At 45.3% G+C, this 20,065-nt stretch overlaps 1 protein-coding gene across 1 annotated transcript in view; it reads right to left on the bottom strand.

Annotated features, from left to right (window-relative positions):
• Window positions 1-5,455: 5,455 nt before the first annotated feature.
• The window catches only part of LOC119185160 (uncharacterized), an 80,866-nt gene continuing 66,256 nt past the window's right edge, over window positions 5,456-20,065 (bottom strand). The window contains exon 13 of the mRNA XM_075869454.1: window positions 5,456-6,423. Coding sequence (XP_075725569.1) covers window positions 5,908-6,423 — 516 coding nt within the window. The 3' untranslated portion in view covers window positions 5,456-5,907. The remainder of the gene's footprint in view (window positions 6,424-20,065) is intronic.

Here is a 20,065-nt window from a genome sequence, read left to right as displayed (position 1 = left end):
TAGATTGCCACTATCCCTCAAGAGGAAGGTATATAACAGCTGTATCTTGCCGGTACTTAGCTACGGAGCAGAAACCTGGAGACTTACAAAGAGGGTTCAGCTTTAATTGAGGACGACGCAACGAGCAATGGAAAGAACAATGGTCGGTGTAACCTTAAGAGACAAGAAGAGAGCAGAGTGGATTAGGGAACAAACTGGGGTTAAGGATATCATAGCTGAAATCAAGAAGAAGAAATGGACATGGGCAGGGCATGTAGCGCGTAGACAGGATAACCGCTGGTCATTAAGGGTAACTGACTGGATTCCCAGAGAAGGGAAGCGGGTTAGGGGGAGACAGAAGGTTAGGTGGGCAGATGAGATTAAGAAGTTTGCGGGTATAAATTGGCAGCAGCAAGCACAGGACCGGGTTAACTGGCGGAACATGGGAGAGGCCTTTGTCCTGCAGTGGACGTAGTCAGGCTGATGATGATGATGAAGCAACGTCACAGCTTGTTGCAAAGCTTCGGTGTCTTAGTTGCAATTTAAGGGACACTCGTACATAATCTGATGCATGCACTTACCTTGCTGTACCCAATCCTTCCAACATACTTGTTAACTCATTATACTGCTTTATATTTGCCACAGAGGCATGTAATTTGCATTGTCCTCTCACAAGGATTTGGTCATGAAGGTAATTCAACGAGAACATGGAAAATGAGAAATTTCACTGGATAGGTGGAGAGTTTTCATATTACTGGAGGGAGAAAGTGCCCCATGATCCTAATTTTAAAAGCCTGAAAGGAAAAGGAGTGGGCCTCTTTGAAGTAGCTGCAAGACAGGATGGCCAACAGTCTGTTGGCAATAGATGAGAACCTAAGCCAAGCTCTTAATTATTTTCCCGAACCAGCAATGGGCGGGGCTCTGCCCCCTATGATGCAGCCCCGAGCCCCCCGTACTCTCTGCCTACGTGTTCAATAAGACCGATGAGATGGCGGTGGTGGAAAAATTTTATTAATTGTCCGGCAAATTAGTGGCTCGAGCTGAGGTCCTCCTTGTCAGGACGTCAAGGCCTTGCCTCTCCGCTGCTTCTTGGGCCTGCTGGACTGCCGAGAGTTGGTCGGCGAGCTTGGAGCTCCGCAGAGCGGATTCCCACCTCGCCAAAAGGCGAGCTTGGAGCTCGGCATAGTGGCTTCCCACCTCGCCAAAAAAACATTGAAAATACGCTTCACTTTAGCCTCGCATTCCCAGAGCATGTGTGTTAGTGTAGCTGTGTCTGTCTGGCAGACCTTACAGATATTGGTGCTATAGATCGCGGGGTATATTCAGTGATATAGCAGTTGATTAGGATAAATGTTCGTTTGCAGCTGTCGCCAGATAACTGCTTGGGCTCTGCATCAATTGCCATGAGGCAAATGATAGCTTCGCCGGGCCTTGGTAAGTACATTGTATCCTTCAACGACTTTGTGCATTCTTTATGGTGAAGCTTAGCAGATGCAGCTTTAGCTATGGTAAAGCATGCTATGAGCTCATGAACAGTCACACCTATAAGCTCGAATATTATTCACTTATTTTTTTGCATAGCATACAACACAGATGAATGCACTCACAGAACATCACACTAAATTCATTTTTACCTTCAATAAAATGTAAAACCCTGAAGCTTCGTGAACAACTTGTCACTGTGAGGGGCCCTTTTGGACACAACACGTGCCAATTAAGAAAATTACGAGCAAGATGCATTGTTAATCACACACAGTTATGGAATGCACTTCTCAGGAAGACAATTTCGACTTAATCGTGAAAGAGAGCAAAAATGCAGCTAGTGGACAGCAGGCGCAAACAACGAGGCACTTCCGTCATTCGTCAGAAATTTTTGTAAACATAACCTCCGAGGCGTCCGATTTGAATTTCTGGTGCCAGCAATGTATCAACAGCCTTGGTAGAGGCGATCAAAACATTTACTCGGTGGAATGCCATGCAATCCTAAAGAGAACACAAAAAACTGATCAAGGGTGACAACTTTTTCATCATGGTCTAACCCCATTGCACACAGTTCGAATATAGTGTTTGGTATGAATGTGATGGTAGCCTGCAATTCAGGGATCTTCTGCACAGAATGCACATTCGAGAACCACAGCGTATGTTGTCTTCGGGTGTCGTTGAAGACAAGCGTCATAGAAAGGAAGGATTATTTACTTAAACACAGATACTCGCATGCAACACGGGCTAACTAAGAAACTCTCTTCGTTTACCCAGTCTTTTCACTAGTTATAACAAAGTACGTATATCTCGTGGACGTGCAAGCGATTCGCCAACATTCGGCCGTCCTGAAAAACTCAAAGTCCTTGCAAAGGCTGTTGTACCACAGGTCTTGACCGACTTCACATAAAAATGCTCTGTCATCCTATTCAGCAACTCAATAACTTAGACAATATACAAAAACTTGGTTAGTTAACAACACGCGCAGCAACACACACGCACAACTTCACTTGTGTTGTGTTTAAGTATAACTTGTTCTGTGTTTAAGTAAACTATCTTTCCTTTTTACGATGCTTCTTGTACTTCAACGACGCCGCGAAGACAACACACAGTACTCTTCATGTCAGGGAGCTCGGAAAGGGGGAGCGATGAAAGACCCCCCTGAGAAGAAAACATCCTCCAAGAGCATGCTTTTTCATCCCACCGATGCCTCAGTGACTTAGTTTGAAACTTGTAAATGCCCTCAGCGCATACACATCACCCCCTTGCTACTGAACAACTCGCTCCTTCCTGTCATCTCCTCCTCCTGGTCTATTACAGGTGCCTCAAACCCATCTAAACTAGAGGGCTGCAGTGCCGACATTTAGTCCCACAAGGGCTGGGACAGAGAAGGAAGTTTACGTGGGTAAGAAGGCGCAAAAAGTTGCTCAAAATTTCCCCCTATACTCTGCCATCTGAAATAATGTGTTTCCGGTATCTCGGGAATCAATCATTTCTGAGGCAGCAACAGCATTTAAAACACATATCATTACTGATCCACAATATACATAGCTCAAATTAGGATACAGATTCCAACGTGTATACACTGAAACCTCGATACAACGAAATATTGGTTACAACGAAGTCAATAAAAAATAGTCGAATTCGATACTGTGCTAGCGACATATCTTCAGAACTAATTTTTGAATATAATAAACTTCTGTGCAAGATGCTTTACGAGTTGTGAGTGTAGATAATTTGCCACGGTTATGCCTCATCAAGCGGCGACATTATGGGGTGCCTGACCCTCCCAAGACCCAAGAATGCAAATTCAGGTCAATTTATTTGAAACTTCTGTATTATTTTGATCTTGAGCATCTGAGAAAACAGAAGAGTTTTACTTACGAGAAATGAAAGAAAACTGGCAGAATTTAACAAAAATTTGCATGTGTCGTGGTTGCAACTTTGCGCCGTACACTGAAATGTCTCCGTCTGATCATGTTACTTGTATATTCTATGCGACATTATTTGGACACCTGTGGACGCCCGATCCAATGGGAGTTTCACATCCTAAATATTTCTTCCCCCGTGTCACTATTGCAATTCTTATGCGATGCCTTCTTTACAAATTTCAACTTTAGCGTCTACGATCTGCCGCACGTGGTACTTGACATATTGCATCAACAAAACACACGTGGCGCTCTTTCCTGTCCCGAATTTCCAGCCCTTGTACGAGGCGTAACCATTCGACACACTAAACACTCCTGGCAGCGGGAAGTGCTGCTATTGGCGATTGGCAGGCTTTACAACAATGCGCAGAGGGAATAACGCTCAATTCATACTGTAACACCAAGAAGAATAATTTATTTGGAGGAACACTGCATGAAGAAGAGTGATGAACAAATGTATGAATCAACCGTAATTACACAATACAATCACGGAAAAAACTTCCCGGGCTTCAAACAATATCACATTCAACCAGTAACTATGACTGTCTCATTACTAGAGGCCGGAATCATAGGCACTAAAGAACTAGATTTCAGGTGCCATAAATGGGCGGGTAAAACAATCTTTTAGGTCTCTGAAATCATAAATATAGATGCAATGAATTTTGACACAATTCATATTTTTGAAGAAATAGGTGCGGGATCTGTGTCTACAACAAAAAAGCAAACAAATATTTTAGTTTGTGACGGTACAATGGTGCCAATAGCTTAGCATAGCCGTGCAATGTTTTTCCCACAGAGTTCGAAAAATATGGTCTCCCTTTTTCTAATCTAGCATGGCAAGTTGAGTATCAACCGTCGAATAAACAAGCTCCTCGGTCTTTCTTTTCGGCATGGCTGAGAAGGGCAATACAGGAGCAAATAGCCAGAGCGCCAATAGGACAGAAAGGCCATTTTGCCTCGTATTAACTTGGTTTAACTGCACAAAGTTAATTTCTCTTCTGTCTGTGAACACCTTAAAGGGCCCTCAACCAGGTTTGAGAGCTTCGAGCAGGCAAGAGGAATGCATGCAATGGGCGCTCCCAGTCTCATCCGCCAAGATTTGCAAATGCTACTCGCCCCAGAAAAGGTGAAATGTCAGATTCAACGCTGCTTGACCATCATCTCCCGTGTGCAGCCCCAACATGGGGGAGATGACGCATACAAGCACGTCTAAGTAGTACGTGACACCGAGAATTATTCAAGGCGACGCGAGTAATTGGTGTATACACTGCTGCCTGCCTAGAAGTATGAATGTTAGCAGAAATACTTTAAAGCATACAAACGAAATCAACGCACACTATTATTTGTAACTTCGTATCGAGCAAGTTCCTTTGCGTTGGAGTTTTCACTATTCTCACATAGTGCCGGTGCCAGCATTCACAATGCTTGGCATGTTTTTGGTGCATCATCCCTTATAGCAGTTCTAGTGGTGCGATGTTGTGTTTTGTCATGAGGATACACGATCCTGGCAGCCTCTCCAAACGTGCGCGCATAGACAGTTCCATCCAATAGAAACATGCAGTACAATACAGAGAATGTCGAAATGACAACATAGATTGCGTGCATGATCTGTGCTTGCCTGCGCATGACGTGTTGATATGTCTGCGTCCTGTGGCCTTCTGGCTCAGAGATGCTACGATACCGAAGAGGGCAGGGGAGCCATTTGGCTAGCGAAATCCACAGCGGACGAGAGGCAAAAGTTTTAAGCTCACCTTCTCACATCTTGCTTTCGAGGCTTGTAGTTAACCAATTAAGATATTATATAGATTATAGTGCTGCAAAGCTTTTTATCGGACATGCAACAACTTAAAGTGTACGTAAAAATTCTTATGCGACCTAGTGATGCGCCGCTAAGTAAATGACAAACAAAACAAAAACCACGTGGACTTTTTTTATCTACACTCTTCTTTCCCTTATCACACTCCACGTTTTCGCATTTGTTATTCATTGTTCTGCGGCTGCACAGAAGGACCTCCCGTTCCATACGCATGCGAGTAAGCGCCGAGATATCGAGCAGACGACGCGGCGCGAATGAATACATGTGCAGAGGCTAATCCGCCTTTCCATTGGCTAAGAAGCCTTTTAGCTATGACAGTGCTGAAAAGAACTTTTGAGATGGGAGTATTGGTTGCACCCCACAGTGTTCAAAAAGCTCAATTTTGCCTGGGAACATGAATAACTGTCTCCAGTTGTACTCAACAGCTAAATATGAAAATTAAACAGCGTTCATAAAGGCACCAATTTTACAAATAGGCATTTCTAGGCACTTATCTAAAAATTTGGGCGCAAACATTTAAAATAGACCTTTATGGGCACCAAAACACTACAAAAGATCTCAGATTCGTGCTCATATGTCAAAATGGCACGATAGCAACGCAAAAAAAGAAATATCCATTTGCCTAATATCCGGTCTCTTTTCATGACACAGCCACGAACGAACTCAACATAATGTTTCCGTGTTGGAAACAATTAGCAGGTACACTCAAGTGCGAGAGGGTCCAGCGCTGCCGTCCTCTCCTGGAGCATCGACTTGCTGTGCTGTCGCACCCGCCGCCGCCGCCGCCTTAGCAGCCGCTTGTTTGCGCTGCATCCACTTCGCCTTCACCCAGGGTTTCTTTAGTTTTGCCTTCCTGCGATAGATCTTGGCGCGCTTCTTCGCCGGCTCCGCAGGGAGCTCCACGGTCTCGGCTACGTTCATGGAGTCCAAGACAGCGGGCCAGAAAAAGTACGAGATGACGCGTGCCTGCAGAACATCGTAACTTTTTCGCATGGCCCGCAAATCCTCGCACCGACCGCAGGGCACCGGAGCGTCGGTGGCGACGGACGAGAACTCCAGGAGGCTTCGCGACACGCACTCGGTGCAGCAAATGTACTCGGCGCTGTCGGTGTCGAAAGCTGCGGAGAGCTCGGGAAACTTCTTGTTGCCCACAATCAACGATTCCAAAATGCTACCGCTGTCAAAGCGATCCAACAGCCTCCCGTAGGTAGCCACCGTTGTCTGCAACAAAGGGGGGACAGAAAAGGCTTTCTGTATGCTTCACGAGCTGAGTGCAAACTGTGGAAATACAGCCAATCACGTCTCATAAAAAAAAAAGGCATAAAACAAAAGGATAGCAATGTAAGCCATTGGTAACTGCAGTCAAACTTACTTCATGGGGTCTAGCTAGGCAGCCGAGCCAAGTAAACTAAGCATGGCATCTCAGGACCACGTTGCAAGCATGATGTTTTCATGTTATCACAAAGCCCAACTTTAGGAGCTTGCACCAGGCCAACAAAGCAGGACCAACTGTCTGGCCAAGCATCTACCAATCCAAACAATATATGTTTATATATATATATATATATATATATATATATATATATATATATATATATATATATATATATATATATATATATATACAGTAGACTCTCAGTAAACAAAACCTGAAGAGACCGGGAAAATGTGTTCCATTTAACAGGAGTTTCGTTTACTGAGAGGTGAACATTGACGCAGAATACAAGCCCGAAACCAAGCATTGCTGAGGCAATCGTTCTGTTTAAGCAGTAGTTCCGTTTACCAGATTTCCGTTTACTGAGAGTCTACTGTATTTTCTTTTTTTCCTCGTTTCACCACTCTTTTCTGCAACGCCAGCAGGCACTCAAGACATGTATTGAAAAACACACAATTTCAAACATTCATGAAACAAGCAATATGAAAAAATAATTAGTGATGACAGAGACCCGAATTTCACAAGCAGCGCCATTTCTATCACTGGCCCTTCATTTATGGTGCATGGTTCATGGCAACTGTTCAGTATCAATAAACCACCTAGCCTAGCAGGCAAGAATTCCTAACTTCTTTTATCAACAAAGATGTATTTGGATTAAGTACGTTTAAACCTCTGTTAACTGATGTCGGTAGAATTGGAAATTTATTTGACTACACTGTCACTTCGTCTCACTGAAACTTGGTTTTCTATGCCAAGGATGAAAAAAATTCAGTACCTACTGGTGGTTAAACAGTGCGCTCACTGCGCTGGCCCGCCACCAGCACCATGAACGGCCACTAGAGCCTTCACACACGTGCCACTATTCATCTGTCTGTCTACTGCGCCCGCGTTGTGTGTAAGTGGGTAAGCGTGATCATGCAGTGCGAGCTTATTTAGGGCCTCGTGCGAAGAGAAAGGGCATCCATTATGCCGAGCATGCAGTATGTCGGCAGAAAAAAGTGCAGGAGTGTACGGAGAAGCAGACTCGATCGACTTTTCACCAAATCCACTCAGACTGCAGATGCAAGATCGCTTTGCTGGCTGCTACTTAGTTCAGTCAGCATTGTAAAAATTTCAGTTGCGTGGCGTGCAGAATAAATTTTGTAGGGATTTGAGGCTGAGGCTAGCACGAAACCCCCTCAGGAAAGAGGCGAAGACCGACAGAAACCATGTTTACTGATCGGAACACAGGCCACAACCACCCGCTGCCAGCGGCTGCTGCACTGTTCTTTTTAATGCTTGTGGCCGCCGCTCCCACAATTTACAGCGACCTAGCAATAGCATGTAATTTGTAAACATGCCTTTAGGGGCGAAGCTTTTTAAGGCATGGGTCGTGCGTCCACAATGTATGTAGTAGTAGTAGGTACAAGCCACCGATGGCACATACCCGCTCTAGAGCAGTTATTACGGCCTGTGCTCTAGAGCACAGGCCGTAAGAAAGTGCGCGATGCCACCTCTTGTTTAGTCCTTGGAACGTCCGCTGGATGGCGGTACTTCTATATGCTGAATATATGATGAAAAGATGCGAGATGGCAGTACTTGAAATGTTCACTAGATGGATGGACGGACAGACAAACAGACAGATGCCCTGATGGACGCACGGAAGCAAGAATAAACGGACAGATGTATGCCTCACCCCACTCATCATCATGCACTCCATGGATATGCTGCAATTTTTTTTTATACGTCAAATGCTGCAAATCCAGCCATCTTGCTCATCTCCAAGGCGGGGTCAAGACTGAAAACTGAACAACTCCATTCCATGTAAGCAGACACTTATAGATACAGTTATACAGTGGAACAGGGTACTGTTCAGAGTTCCACTCTTATAACAGGTTTGGAGCAGCCAGAAGGGCTTTTTTGAGCAAGTTTAAAGGGGGACACTGGTTGTGGAGACCGAAAAATCGCAAAAAAACTTTTTTTTATTGCATTATGGAAATCTACAGCTACAAGTGCACTTATATCGTGAATTTCATGCCTATAATATCATTATTTTAGCCGCTAAGACCCTTTACACTGCGATTTCTGGCTAAATCTGAGCTGAAATCGATGTTGAAATCGCACATTTTCTGTGACGCACCCCTGCCCTTTCATGTGTGCCAGCGCGGCCCGCTTGGTCTCATTTGAGAGAGCCGTCTTTTGCCTTCAAGTTCCCACCAGAATGGGTCCAGTGTAATCATTGGAAGCTTGTAAAATGAGTGGGAAAAAAAAGCATCAGAGCACCTTCCTATTCGCTACTTTGTGCACGTGACTTGAGCTTGCCTCCTTATTGGTGGAGGCTCCTGGCTTCGTCTGCTCCGGGTATTGAGGCGTGCGTCCATGCGCGCCATTTTGCCTCACTGTCAGCAGAAAAGTTTCACGATGTCAAATCCTGAGCGCGAATTCCGCACACGGCACAAGTTTGATGCAAAAAAGGTGTGAAGGACGCTAGTAGCGAATTTCAAGAAGTGCTCCGTGATACAGCAAAACCCCCGAGACGCTACTCTCTCCGCGTCCCATGGCCAAGTCGTCGACGCTACCACGGAAGGCCTAGCTATTCCATCAATTGTCACGGAGCTTGTGCAAAGTCCCTGTCAGCCGCGGAGCCTTCGAGCAGCGGTCGCGTGCGTGTAGATACAATCTATCGGCAGCAATCTGACTTGGAAGAGGAGCGAGCTAAAGCCGAAGATAAGTTATCGGAGTTGTCGTCCGCTGCAGCGACAGAGCAGAAACACGCATTCGTGGTTGACGGTGCCGACGAAGCAGCTCGGCCGCCTAATGGAACCATGTTCACAATTATAGATTTGGTCGCAGTGAACAGCGCTTTGTTGGCATTTGCTAAGTGCAAGGCATGCAACGGAGAACTGCAGATTGGCCGCGACCTCCAGAAATTCGGACTCGCCGTGAAGTTGCGTTTTGTGTGTTCGACCTGTGGGGAGACAGCGTCGTCGTGGACCTCACCGCGCGTACGTAGCGATGAATGCATGAAACCTTTGCTGTGAACGTTTTGGCCGCGCATGCCATGCAGGCAACGGGGAAACTACAGACCGCGCTGAATGATGTGTTCTCGTTGATGGGCATCAGCCGCTGGGGTCTTCACACAAAAACGTGGCAACACTACGTGAAGACAAAGTTGGCACCCGCGGCCGATTGTGCTGCACGCAATTTATTGAGCGATTGCACACGGACGGTTTGCGAACTTTACGCCGAACTTAAAATAGTCCACATGGGAAACATCGCGGTGTCGTTTGATGGGTCATGGATGACTCGCAGTCATTCGTCGCGTATCGGTCTCGGCACAGTCATAGAACTGTTCAGTGGGCTGGTGCTTGACTTTTTTTATTTATTTATTTATACTGCCAACCCTCACTTGAGGGTCATTACAGAGAGGGAAGCATAGGATATGGAAAGTAAATACAGACATTGATATTTTCAGCAACTTTGAACAATAACACAATAGCATATTCATTGCTCGGCAAAGTAAACATCAAGAGCACATTCAAATTTTTTAGCGTCAGAATTTTCAACAATATGTCGCGGCAATTTGTTCCACGCTTCTATAACAACAGGGAAAAAAGATTTGCGAAAGACGTCCGTGCGAGCACCGAAAGGGCGAACTGCCGTGTCATGATTGATCCGGCTGCTGAGCTTATGCGGGGGGTGTACGTAAATTGTTCTATCTATATTTATTTGACCATGTAATATCTGAAAAAAATACTTTTAGGCACTGCTTTTGTTGTCTAATTTCTAGAGATTCCAAACCACTTAATTTTAACATCTCGGTAACCAAATCAGTCCTTTTATACTTCGAACATATAAATCGCGCGGAAAGTCTCTGAGTTCGTTCCAGTTTACCTATTAAATCCTTTTGGTGGGGGCTCCAGGCAGCACAAGCATATTCTAAAACAGGGCGCACAAATGTTTTATATGCAAGCAGCTTGACGTCTTTCGTAGCATTTGGTAATTTAGCACGCAAGAAACGCAGTTTTCTGTAAGAGGCACAGCATACGTTCTCGACATGTGCACGCCATTTCAAATCATTCGTAATATGCACTTCCAAATATTTAAATGCACACACCTGCGGTAAATAATTAGGTCCAATGCTGTACGTAAATGGTAAAACGTGTTTCTTGGTAGTTATATGCGTATATGTTGTCTTAGAATAATTTATTTTCATCTCCCATTTATCGCACCATGTTTGAAAATCATCAAGACAATCATTAATTACAATTTGGTCATTCGCACACATCACCGGGGCATAGATTAAACAATCATCAGCAAACAATTTAATTTTTACAGGAAGGTTAACAATGTCAACAACATCATTTATATACACCAAGAACAGCAATGGGCCCAACACGGAGCCTTGGGGCACACCGGAATAAACATCAAGTGATTTAGACTCAAACCCATCAATTCGTACCAACTGCTTGCGGTTCGTTAAGTATGCCTCTATCCACTTCAGGATATTTTCGTTTACGCCTGTTCGTTTGAGCTTGAAGAGCAATTTATGGTGGGAGACCTTATCGAAGGCTTTTGCAAAGTCTATGCACATCACGTCGACTTGTTCTCTATTATCTACGGCAGCGGCAAAATCGTGGAGAGTTTCAACCAGTTGGGATAACGTGGAAAGCCCTTGCCTAAACCCGTGCTGTTGCCTACATATCAGCCCATTTGTCTCCAAGAAAATAGCCATCTGTTTGGCAATGACGTGTTCAAAAACCTTACAGCAAACACACGTCAGAGACACTGGCCTGTAGTTGGTAAAAAGCATCCTGTCGCCACTTTTAAATACCAGTTTCACAATCACGCTCAGCCAGTCTTTTGGAATCGAATGTGTCAAGAGTGATTTTTCGAAGATAATGACTAAATAAAACGACATCCACTCCGCATACCACCTCAAAAACACAGTTGGTATTCCATCCGGTCCATTAGCCTTCTTTTCGTTCAAATTAAGTAGCTGCTGAAACACGCCCGCTTGATCAAATGAAACTGGATCCATGGCGCATGTGCAAATATCGGCCATTTCCTTATCTTCATCCGTGAATGCCATCTTTGTAAATACAGATTGGAAAAAGCGATTGAAACCATTAGCTATATCTTGTTTCTGGGTTACAACATCAGAGCCAACCGCGATATGTTCGATTGCTTCTTTCCGATCGCTCAAGTATAGCCAAAATTTTCTAGGCGAAGTGCGCAAGAACCCAGAAAGCGTTTCATTGAAGAACCTTTTTTTGGACTTGGAGATTTGGATTTTCAACGCTGCTCGTAGTTGAGAAATCTGCTCAGAGTGGCCTTGTCTTTTGCGTAATCTCTTCATTTTGCGTTTAGTGTGGATAACATCTCTAGTGATCCAGGGGTTAGTCTTCCTTGTTTTTTTTCAATCGAATGGGAACAAACCTTTCTATACAGCTGTTAATTATTGATTTCAATTTCTGCCACAAACAATCAACTGGCTCGCTATCAGAGGCTTGCTTGAAATCATCAAAAGCAGTTTCCAAAAAGTCTAATATTGACGTGTCATCTGCCCGGCCGTAGTCACTAACAGGCACCCGAACGAAGGGTCGTTTTCCAGGTTTTGTACCACATAGAATCTCAACCGAAATCAGTTTGTGGTCAGATATGCCGTCTTCGACCGTAACACTGAAGTCCTCCATAGTGCCCGAAAGGAATACCAGGTCCAGCAGTGACTGAGAACCCGATGTTACTCTAGTGTCCTGTTGAACAATTTGGGTAAGGTTATGGCTGATCATTATTTCAAATAACTTTTCGCTGCTAGTAGCATCCTTATTACCAGCCGATAAAGAAATCCAGTCTATATTTGGTAGGTCAAAGTCTCCGGCCAGGACTAATTTTGTTGTCTTGTTTACATTTGAGTTCAAAAACATCTGAAGGTCTTCCAGGAACTCGGGCAAAGTGGCAGGTGGTCTGTATACGGCTCCGATAAGGTAATTGGTGTTCGCATACGTAAATTTACACCATACAGATTCCGATAAACTGCAATTAATTGGAACTGCTGAGATACATTTTTTTATGACAATTGCAACGCCCCCACCACGGGAATTTCTATCCCAGCGAAACACTCTGTACACAGGAGGAACAACCACATCATTCGGAATATCGTTGTTTAGCCAAGTCTCTGTTACGATCACCACAGGGGGAGATCTCGACAGCAATAAATGTTCGAGTTTAGTTACCTTATTAACAAGACTACGAGCATTGAACAGGAGAAGCACTAGCTACGCATGTGACGGTGCAGCCACTGCCCCTCCCACCGGGGCGCCGCCAACACTGTCAGAGTCGCGCGTTGCTGCTGGCGATCCTTTAGCATACCGCTCCTTACGACATGGTTGGCGTTCATCTCGGTTGTAGTCCCAAGTAAATAAGCTTTCGCCTCCCTTCAATTTGTCATAATCTAGCGATACCTTCTTTCCGCTGCTCCTGTCCGCAGCTGCGCTGTCCCACAACTTTTCCCGCACCGCGACCGTCTCCTTCGAATAATCATTGCTCACGCTAATAGAAGTTCCCTTTAGTTTGCTGCAGTTTCGGAGTATAGTATCTTTTTCTTTGAAATCGTAGAACCTCATTATGACTGGTCTAATATGCCCCGGCCGTTGCTTGCCCAATCTATGAATTCTTTCTATTGTTTTAACATGGACGTTCAGTTTTTTGCCAAATATATTGTCGACTACAGAAACTTTCAGGTCCGACTCCGATTCCGGGCTGCCTTCCTTTACGCCAAAAACCAAGAGGTTATTGCGTCTACTTCTGTTTTCAAGTTCACTTAGCCTTTCTGCCTGTGTTTTTACAGTATGTTCCAGAACTTCAATTTTTGCGTTCAGTTCTTGGACTGAAGCAACTAAGCCAGCCAATCTATCGGTATTTGTCTGTATCTGGGCTAATTGATCATGAATGCCAGTGAACCGACGGTCAAATGCTGCCCGATTTTCCAAAAAAGTCTGTAGCTGCTGGGCCGCAGTAGGGCCGGGGTTTTCTTCGACATCCCCCGCCATCAACAACCGCAGCAACACAGACCAGCAATCAACAAGAATCAAGGAACATCTATGAGGGCACGGCAGGACAATCAGGACTTCGTTGTTTTGAGCAACTTTTGTGCTGGATGCGAGTCGGGCCCAAAGGAAGGTGACCCTTCTTATGAAGTGTGGAAGGAACATCACCAGTGTCAGAAAAACAGTGACAAGAAGGCTGGGGAAATGGACGTTTAGGCTGCCCTCATTCTCTTCAGGAGGTCACTTGAGCGGCCCAACCTGCGCTACACCAAAGTGCTTTGCGACGTGTGGGGGTGCTGACACCCCCTGTAAAGTTGTTCGCGCCGCGTGGCGCACGTGTCTCGCACAGAAGCCGTAATTCGGGGGTGACAACCACCGGCTGATAGATGGCGTTGTGTTCGCGTTGAGTACCACTGTTGGTAGAGTGGTAGCGCCGGCGGTGACCCCTAGCGGAAGGCAGGCCTTGGTGGCAGGCGAGAGTTGAGAAAGCCTCTTTTACACGTGGCGGCTGTCGCAAACGGTTGTCTCTAGCGTGGGTTCTCGGCGAGGGGGAGCCGCGGGCCTCCGCGCCGGGGGGGGGGGGGGGGGGGCGTGGTAAGTCAAGCGTTGGCGACGCAGTCTTGGGTGTGTTAGCGTGTTTGTCGTTATTGTGTGTCATGTTTTCGAGTGTATGGAGATTGTGTGTAAGGATGTCTTAGTGGGCTGATTACTATTGATTTGGCAGACGATGTCGTTCAGAAGTAGTTAAATAAATGTATGTGTATTGTTTGGTTTGTACCGACCGGGTCTGCTGTGTCCGTTCACTCCGAGAGCATGGCGAGGCGCTCGCCTCGTTGAGACCCCATAGACAAGGACAGCCGCAGTTACCTTGCGCTAAGGGAAGATAAGGTTTATTGGTATATCCCAGTGGAAGAAGAGGACTGCATTAATCATGTCCAAAAGTGTATGGGCACTGCTTTGCGCAACTTGATTGCAATACACAAAGGCCCTGGCCTTGAGAGTCTGGGGGGAAAGGGCCGCTTGACAGCAGACCTGATCTTCAAGCTCACCAATTCTTATGGATGGGCTCTGAAGACGCACAGTGGTGATGTTGATGCTATGCACACAGTAGTGATGGCCACTTATCATCACATCACGTCCAATGATGATGTGGCAAAGCACACTCTGTGCCCACCTGGTCAAAATTCCTGGTGCAAACAAAATGCGGCAGAGGCCAAGAGGAGCCCATTCAACATTGTCGAAAGCTGCCTCCATATGTCTGCCAAGCCTTACTTCCCATTCATGAGCGCTTGTCAGACAGAAAGCTGTTGCAACGATGCTAGCGAGGGAAAACCCAAAATAACAATGAATGCCCGCATTCAATGATCTCGGTGCTGGCACCAAAAGAGCGACATGCTTCGCTATTCATGGTGGAGGCAGCCGTGGCAGAAGCAGTGCTCATGCAGGCAATAAAAAAGGCATCAGAAGACATTATGAAAGAGCTGAGCCTAAACCCCAGCTGGCAAAGCCGCAGCCGCATGGCTGAAAAGGATTGAAGGCGCACGGCAGCATCAATGAAGAAGTGACAAGCAACGGAGAACATGCACCAGTCCCTGAAAAAGCGCCCCACAGGGACTCGTAGTCAAAAGGACTGCATTCCCCGTACATACTGAGCATTTTCAAGTGTAGTTATGTAAATGAATAATTTTTATTTCTTTTTCTTGGTTTTCTGAAAACATGCTTTTTTTGTGACTTTACTAGTTTGTGGGGTGGATATTTTGCAATCTAGAACAGCCAGAGCAACAATTTTTTCATTACCGTAGAGCCCAATCTGTGTATTACAAAGTGCTGAAAGCAGAATTTCCATTAGCTACCCATATAAATTTATAAGGTATTAAATTTCTTTTTATATGATAGCCATGACATGACTCCTCAACCTTCATCATCTGCAGAATCACTAGTTTTTCTTTAATTTGAAATCTGCTAGCAGCATTGCACTTATTGTTGATTGCACTGTCTAGCTATGCAATAATATTTACTTTTTGCTAAGCACTTTCTTTTCTATTCTCTTCGAAAACAATAGAGTGACAGCACTGTGTATCTTCTAAATGAATTGACCTACAATAAATATTTTTGAATATTTGAAATCAACAGGAGAAACTACATAAGCACGCATGTTTTAATCATGTTTGGTCCACAAATACAGATATCTCCACACACCATATTTCCCCTTAAAGCAGTAAGAACATTCAGAGCAGACTTAGCCCCATTCAAAGCACTTGCGAAGCTACATTTGTTCAATGCTGCATTTTTCAAACACTCAGCTAAATTGTACAATACCCTCATTATTGCGACATAAATTATTTGGACACTCTTGACGATTTCTCGCCATTGCCGTCATGTTCCGCATCACTTGGGAAATTATAACATATCCCCACTCATCGTACTTTTTATCCACGGGTAAAACTCCGCAAGCGGGGGCGACAAACAAGGTTGAAGCACAGATCAAACGATGCGGCCCATCTCTACCACGAGGGCGCATGCGATAACATCCAATACCCCCGCGCAGGAGGCCTGTAGTCGAAGTAGAAAGGAGACACTCCGTTCGTCTTAGAGGAGTACGAAAAAAGTCGCAATGAATGCGATACAGGAAAATCTCAATGATTCGAACCCCATTAATTCAGAATTTCGGTTAATTCGGCCATGGCATCTGGTCCCGTCCAAAATGTACATTGTTCTATGACTGAAAACTCTCATTCATTCGGACAAATTCGGCCGCACTTCAGTTAATTCGAACGCACGACCGCGGTCGAGTCTTGACGGGGAAGCAGCAGCGGAATCTGTTGGCCAAATCGACAGCACACCTAAACAACTTTCGCATCAGATTGTGGCCTCCGAGATTCAAAACTTCGTCCATGGGTAGTACATCTTGGAGGCACCCCCCCCTAAAAAAACACACACACAAATACATAGTGGTTTAAACAACCAAAATACAAGGCAGTGCATCGCTACTGTCATCAGTAACGAGCAATCCACGGATTTGCCTTTCCTTTTTTTCTTGCGCGTCGAGCATGTTTGTATGACGGTCGAGTTGGATTGCTCACCTCTAGTGTGCTTTAAGGGGGCAGACTGGTCTTAGACATTTTTTGTTTATTTTTTCAGTGATCTTGATCAAACTGCACAGTACTATGCAGTTTTTTCTGTTGATTTCAAATGTTTAATTAGTTTTTCTGTAACTCATCTTGTTCCTGAGATAACTTAAGCTGATCCCCTATTGTTTAAGGCTGCTATAGAACAAAAAAGTTCTAAGCAAAAGTGCTAGTTAAGATATTCGAACATAGACTAATGACTATAGAGTGAAAGTATGCAAGACTTTTTTTTTAAGGCCTTTCTTGGTTAGTTTACAACAAAATGAACTATATCAATCTTCAAAAGCAGTTGAAATTATATTACAATTTTGATGAGTAATTAATTAAAAAGACTTGTGCTATAAATTCTGCTCCCATACTTGCATTCTACACACAGAGGTTTCGATTGCAAGAAGAATTATTGTTATACCTGCCCTAGCTGCAGAGATATTGAGGCCTCAAAATTGAACAGTCGTAAATTTACTTCTCTGAGAAACATGAAAAGAATTGAAAACACACAGCTTCTTCAAAAAGCAACAATCTTGGTGAGCATGTTTGCAATCCTCATAAAGGTGCTCATAAATTCATAGCAAAGCTTCGAACACAGGTGCCGGCAAATGATATAGAAACCTCGCAGTCTGTTTCCCATTTTTTTGCAGGTTCTGCATGTTAACAGCATCAAGAATCTGGACCGTTAGAATGACATTACAAAAAAATTACCACTTCCTGGAGTGTGAAAATTGGCAGATAGATAGAAAAATACTTGCAAAAACCAAATGTGTCTATATAGAAAAACGAATTTTTTGGTTACTTTTCAGTCCCAATGACCAGCCTGCCCTCTTAAATTATTTATCTGTAAGTGATCAGTGCGATCTACAGTCTTACTGTTTGCTGTTTTTTGAAAAGTTCGCCGGTTTTTATTTTGTTTTTATCACCGTGCATTCTTTTTCTTGTGTGTGTGCGTGCGTGGGTGTTGTCTACTTCGTGCAAGCGCGCGTGACCACCGCGCGAGCAACGCCAGGATGGCTTCCCCTCCGTCTACTGCGGCCCCAACCGCCCTAACTGCCGCAGCAAAAAGGGCTAAGTACGAACCAAAGGATTTCGCTGCAAAAGTGAAAATATTAAATGCGTTGCTAGCGGGAGCATCTCGAAAAGAAGTGATGGAAAAGTTCAATGTGAAGAAAAGCACGCTGAGCACTTACGTGAAGAACGAAGAGCAGATTATGCAAGCGTATGACAGGGACATGTTTGGCAACCAAAGCAAAAGGCTTTGAACGGCAGTGCGTCTTAAATTAGAAGAAGCGATGTTGCGCTGGATTGCCATTTCGCGCGATGCGCGTTTGCACTTAAGCGGCCTGGCCCCCTCATCTGCGCACAAGCAGGGAAGTGCGTGGTGACTATAAACATTGACTCCTTCAGTGCGTCGGAAGGATGGTTCGACAGCTCCAAGAAGCGCCATGGGCTGGTGTTCCGCAACGTGTGTGGTGAAAGAGGTGCAGTTGACAAAAGTGTTGTGCAGGACTGGTGATCTGCACTATCCGCGGGCCTTTCTACGTACGAGCCGAGCAACATTTTCAGCGCTTATGAGACAGCGCTGTTTTACAAGGCTCCGCCTGACAAGACAATCGCGTTTAAGGGGGACTCGTGCATCGGTGGAAAATGAAGTAAAGAGCACGTGACAGTTCTTCTGGCTGCTAACATAACCAGCACAGAGCGGCTGCCGCTGTTGTTGATCGGGAAGCCCGCGAAGCCAAGATGTTTCAAGAATATTAAGCAGCTGCTTGTCGACTACCGGTTCAACAGAAAGGCGTGGATGAATGCCGAACTTTTTCAAGCTTGGCTGCGTCAGCTCGACCGTCACTCTGTGGCCAAGTCTCGGAAGTTGTTCAAGCTAGACAGCTGTATGCGCACACGAAGGTGTCCGGCCTCGAAAGCATTGAACTGCTATTCCTGCCTCCGAACACAACAGCTTCCTTGCCGCCGATGGGACCAGGGAATCATACAGTTTGTGAAAAGCCGCTATTGATGGCAGGTACTCGAGCGGATGTTGCTCTGCATGGAGTCAAGCAAGCAGTACGAAGTAAGCATGCTAAGCGCAATCCACATGCCGACATACCTGTGGAACAACACGCTGCCTACAGTAGTCGCAAACTGTTTTAGGCATAGCGACTTCGTGCACGGCGCTGCGGATCCGGGTGTAGTGGCTGATGAGGAAACCGGCGAAGAGCAAGACGGCCGCTATGTGAGCATCATGCCAGCTGATGTGCTCCTTGGCGATTATTTCGCAATTGACAGCGATGTTGCCGTAGCTGGCACAGTCACCGACAGCGATATCGTCGCCGAAGTCTTGGACGGCGAAGGGGAACCGGCTGACGAGAACGTAGGTGATGCAGACGCGCGTCCACGCCACACAATGACGGAGGCTGCGCATGCGTTGGCCGTTTTGGAGGACATATGCATGCTTTCCTCGAACACAGTGTGCGGACTAAGCCACCTGCAAGAACTTTGCAAAATTGTGACTTCGTCACACATTGCGTCCGTGAAGCAAACCGCGATCACAAACTTTTTTTAAGAAATAGAAGTTTGATGGTGTAGGAGACATTTTTGAAGTATTTTGTTCGTACTCGCGATAATTCGTACCCTCAGGTAATTCGGACATTCTCTCCGGTCTCGTGAAGTCCGAATTAGCGGGGTTTTACTATAGCAACAAACTAAAATGTCACTCGAAGAATGGTAAGCAGATCAAAACGTGCAGTGCCCTGCTCGCGCAGAAATGATGCACATATTCACAAGTACAGATGAGTTCGACATAAAAAGTGTCACAGTTATTACTTCGCTGTGTCTGAAAAGCTCTATATTTTCGCAAATGGGCACTGTGCAGCGGGCAAGTGACCTTTGTGCACCCGATAACTACAACACAATCGTCCTGGTGAAAGTCCAAGGTGTACGATTTTCCTCCACTGCGAGATGAGCGCGCGCACACACAAACATCTACCTTCCACCCACCCCTCCTTCCAGATGAAGAACTTGCGCATAGAAAATGAGCGTGTGCCACCGCGTCGCGACAAGCAAGGCGCTGAGTGTGCCCTTTCTGCCATTTCGCAGATGACACTGAAAATACGCTGTTTCCCACGAGATCGGCAACGCAATGATAAGTGGTGTAAGGGTTGAGGGACATGTGCCTTCATGGCTCAGTGGCTAATGCCGTGTGCTCAAGAGCGAAAGGTTGCACGTCCGCTTTCGCGCGTCAGAAAGTACTTTACTGAATTTTTTTTTGTTGCTTTTCTATGACA

The sequence above is a fragment of the Rhipicephalus microplus genome, chromosome 7 (assembly GCF_043290135.1).
Source record: "Rhipicephalus microplus isolate Deutch F79 chromosome 7, USDA_Rmic, whole genome shotgun sequence".
Classification (NCBI taxonomy): Eukaryota; Metazoa; Arthropoda; class Arachnida; order Ixodida; family Ixodidae; genus Rhipicephalus; species Rhipicephalus microplus.
This window is presented reverse-complemented; position numbering and strand designations above follow the sequence as displayed.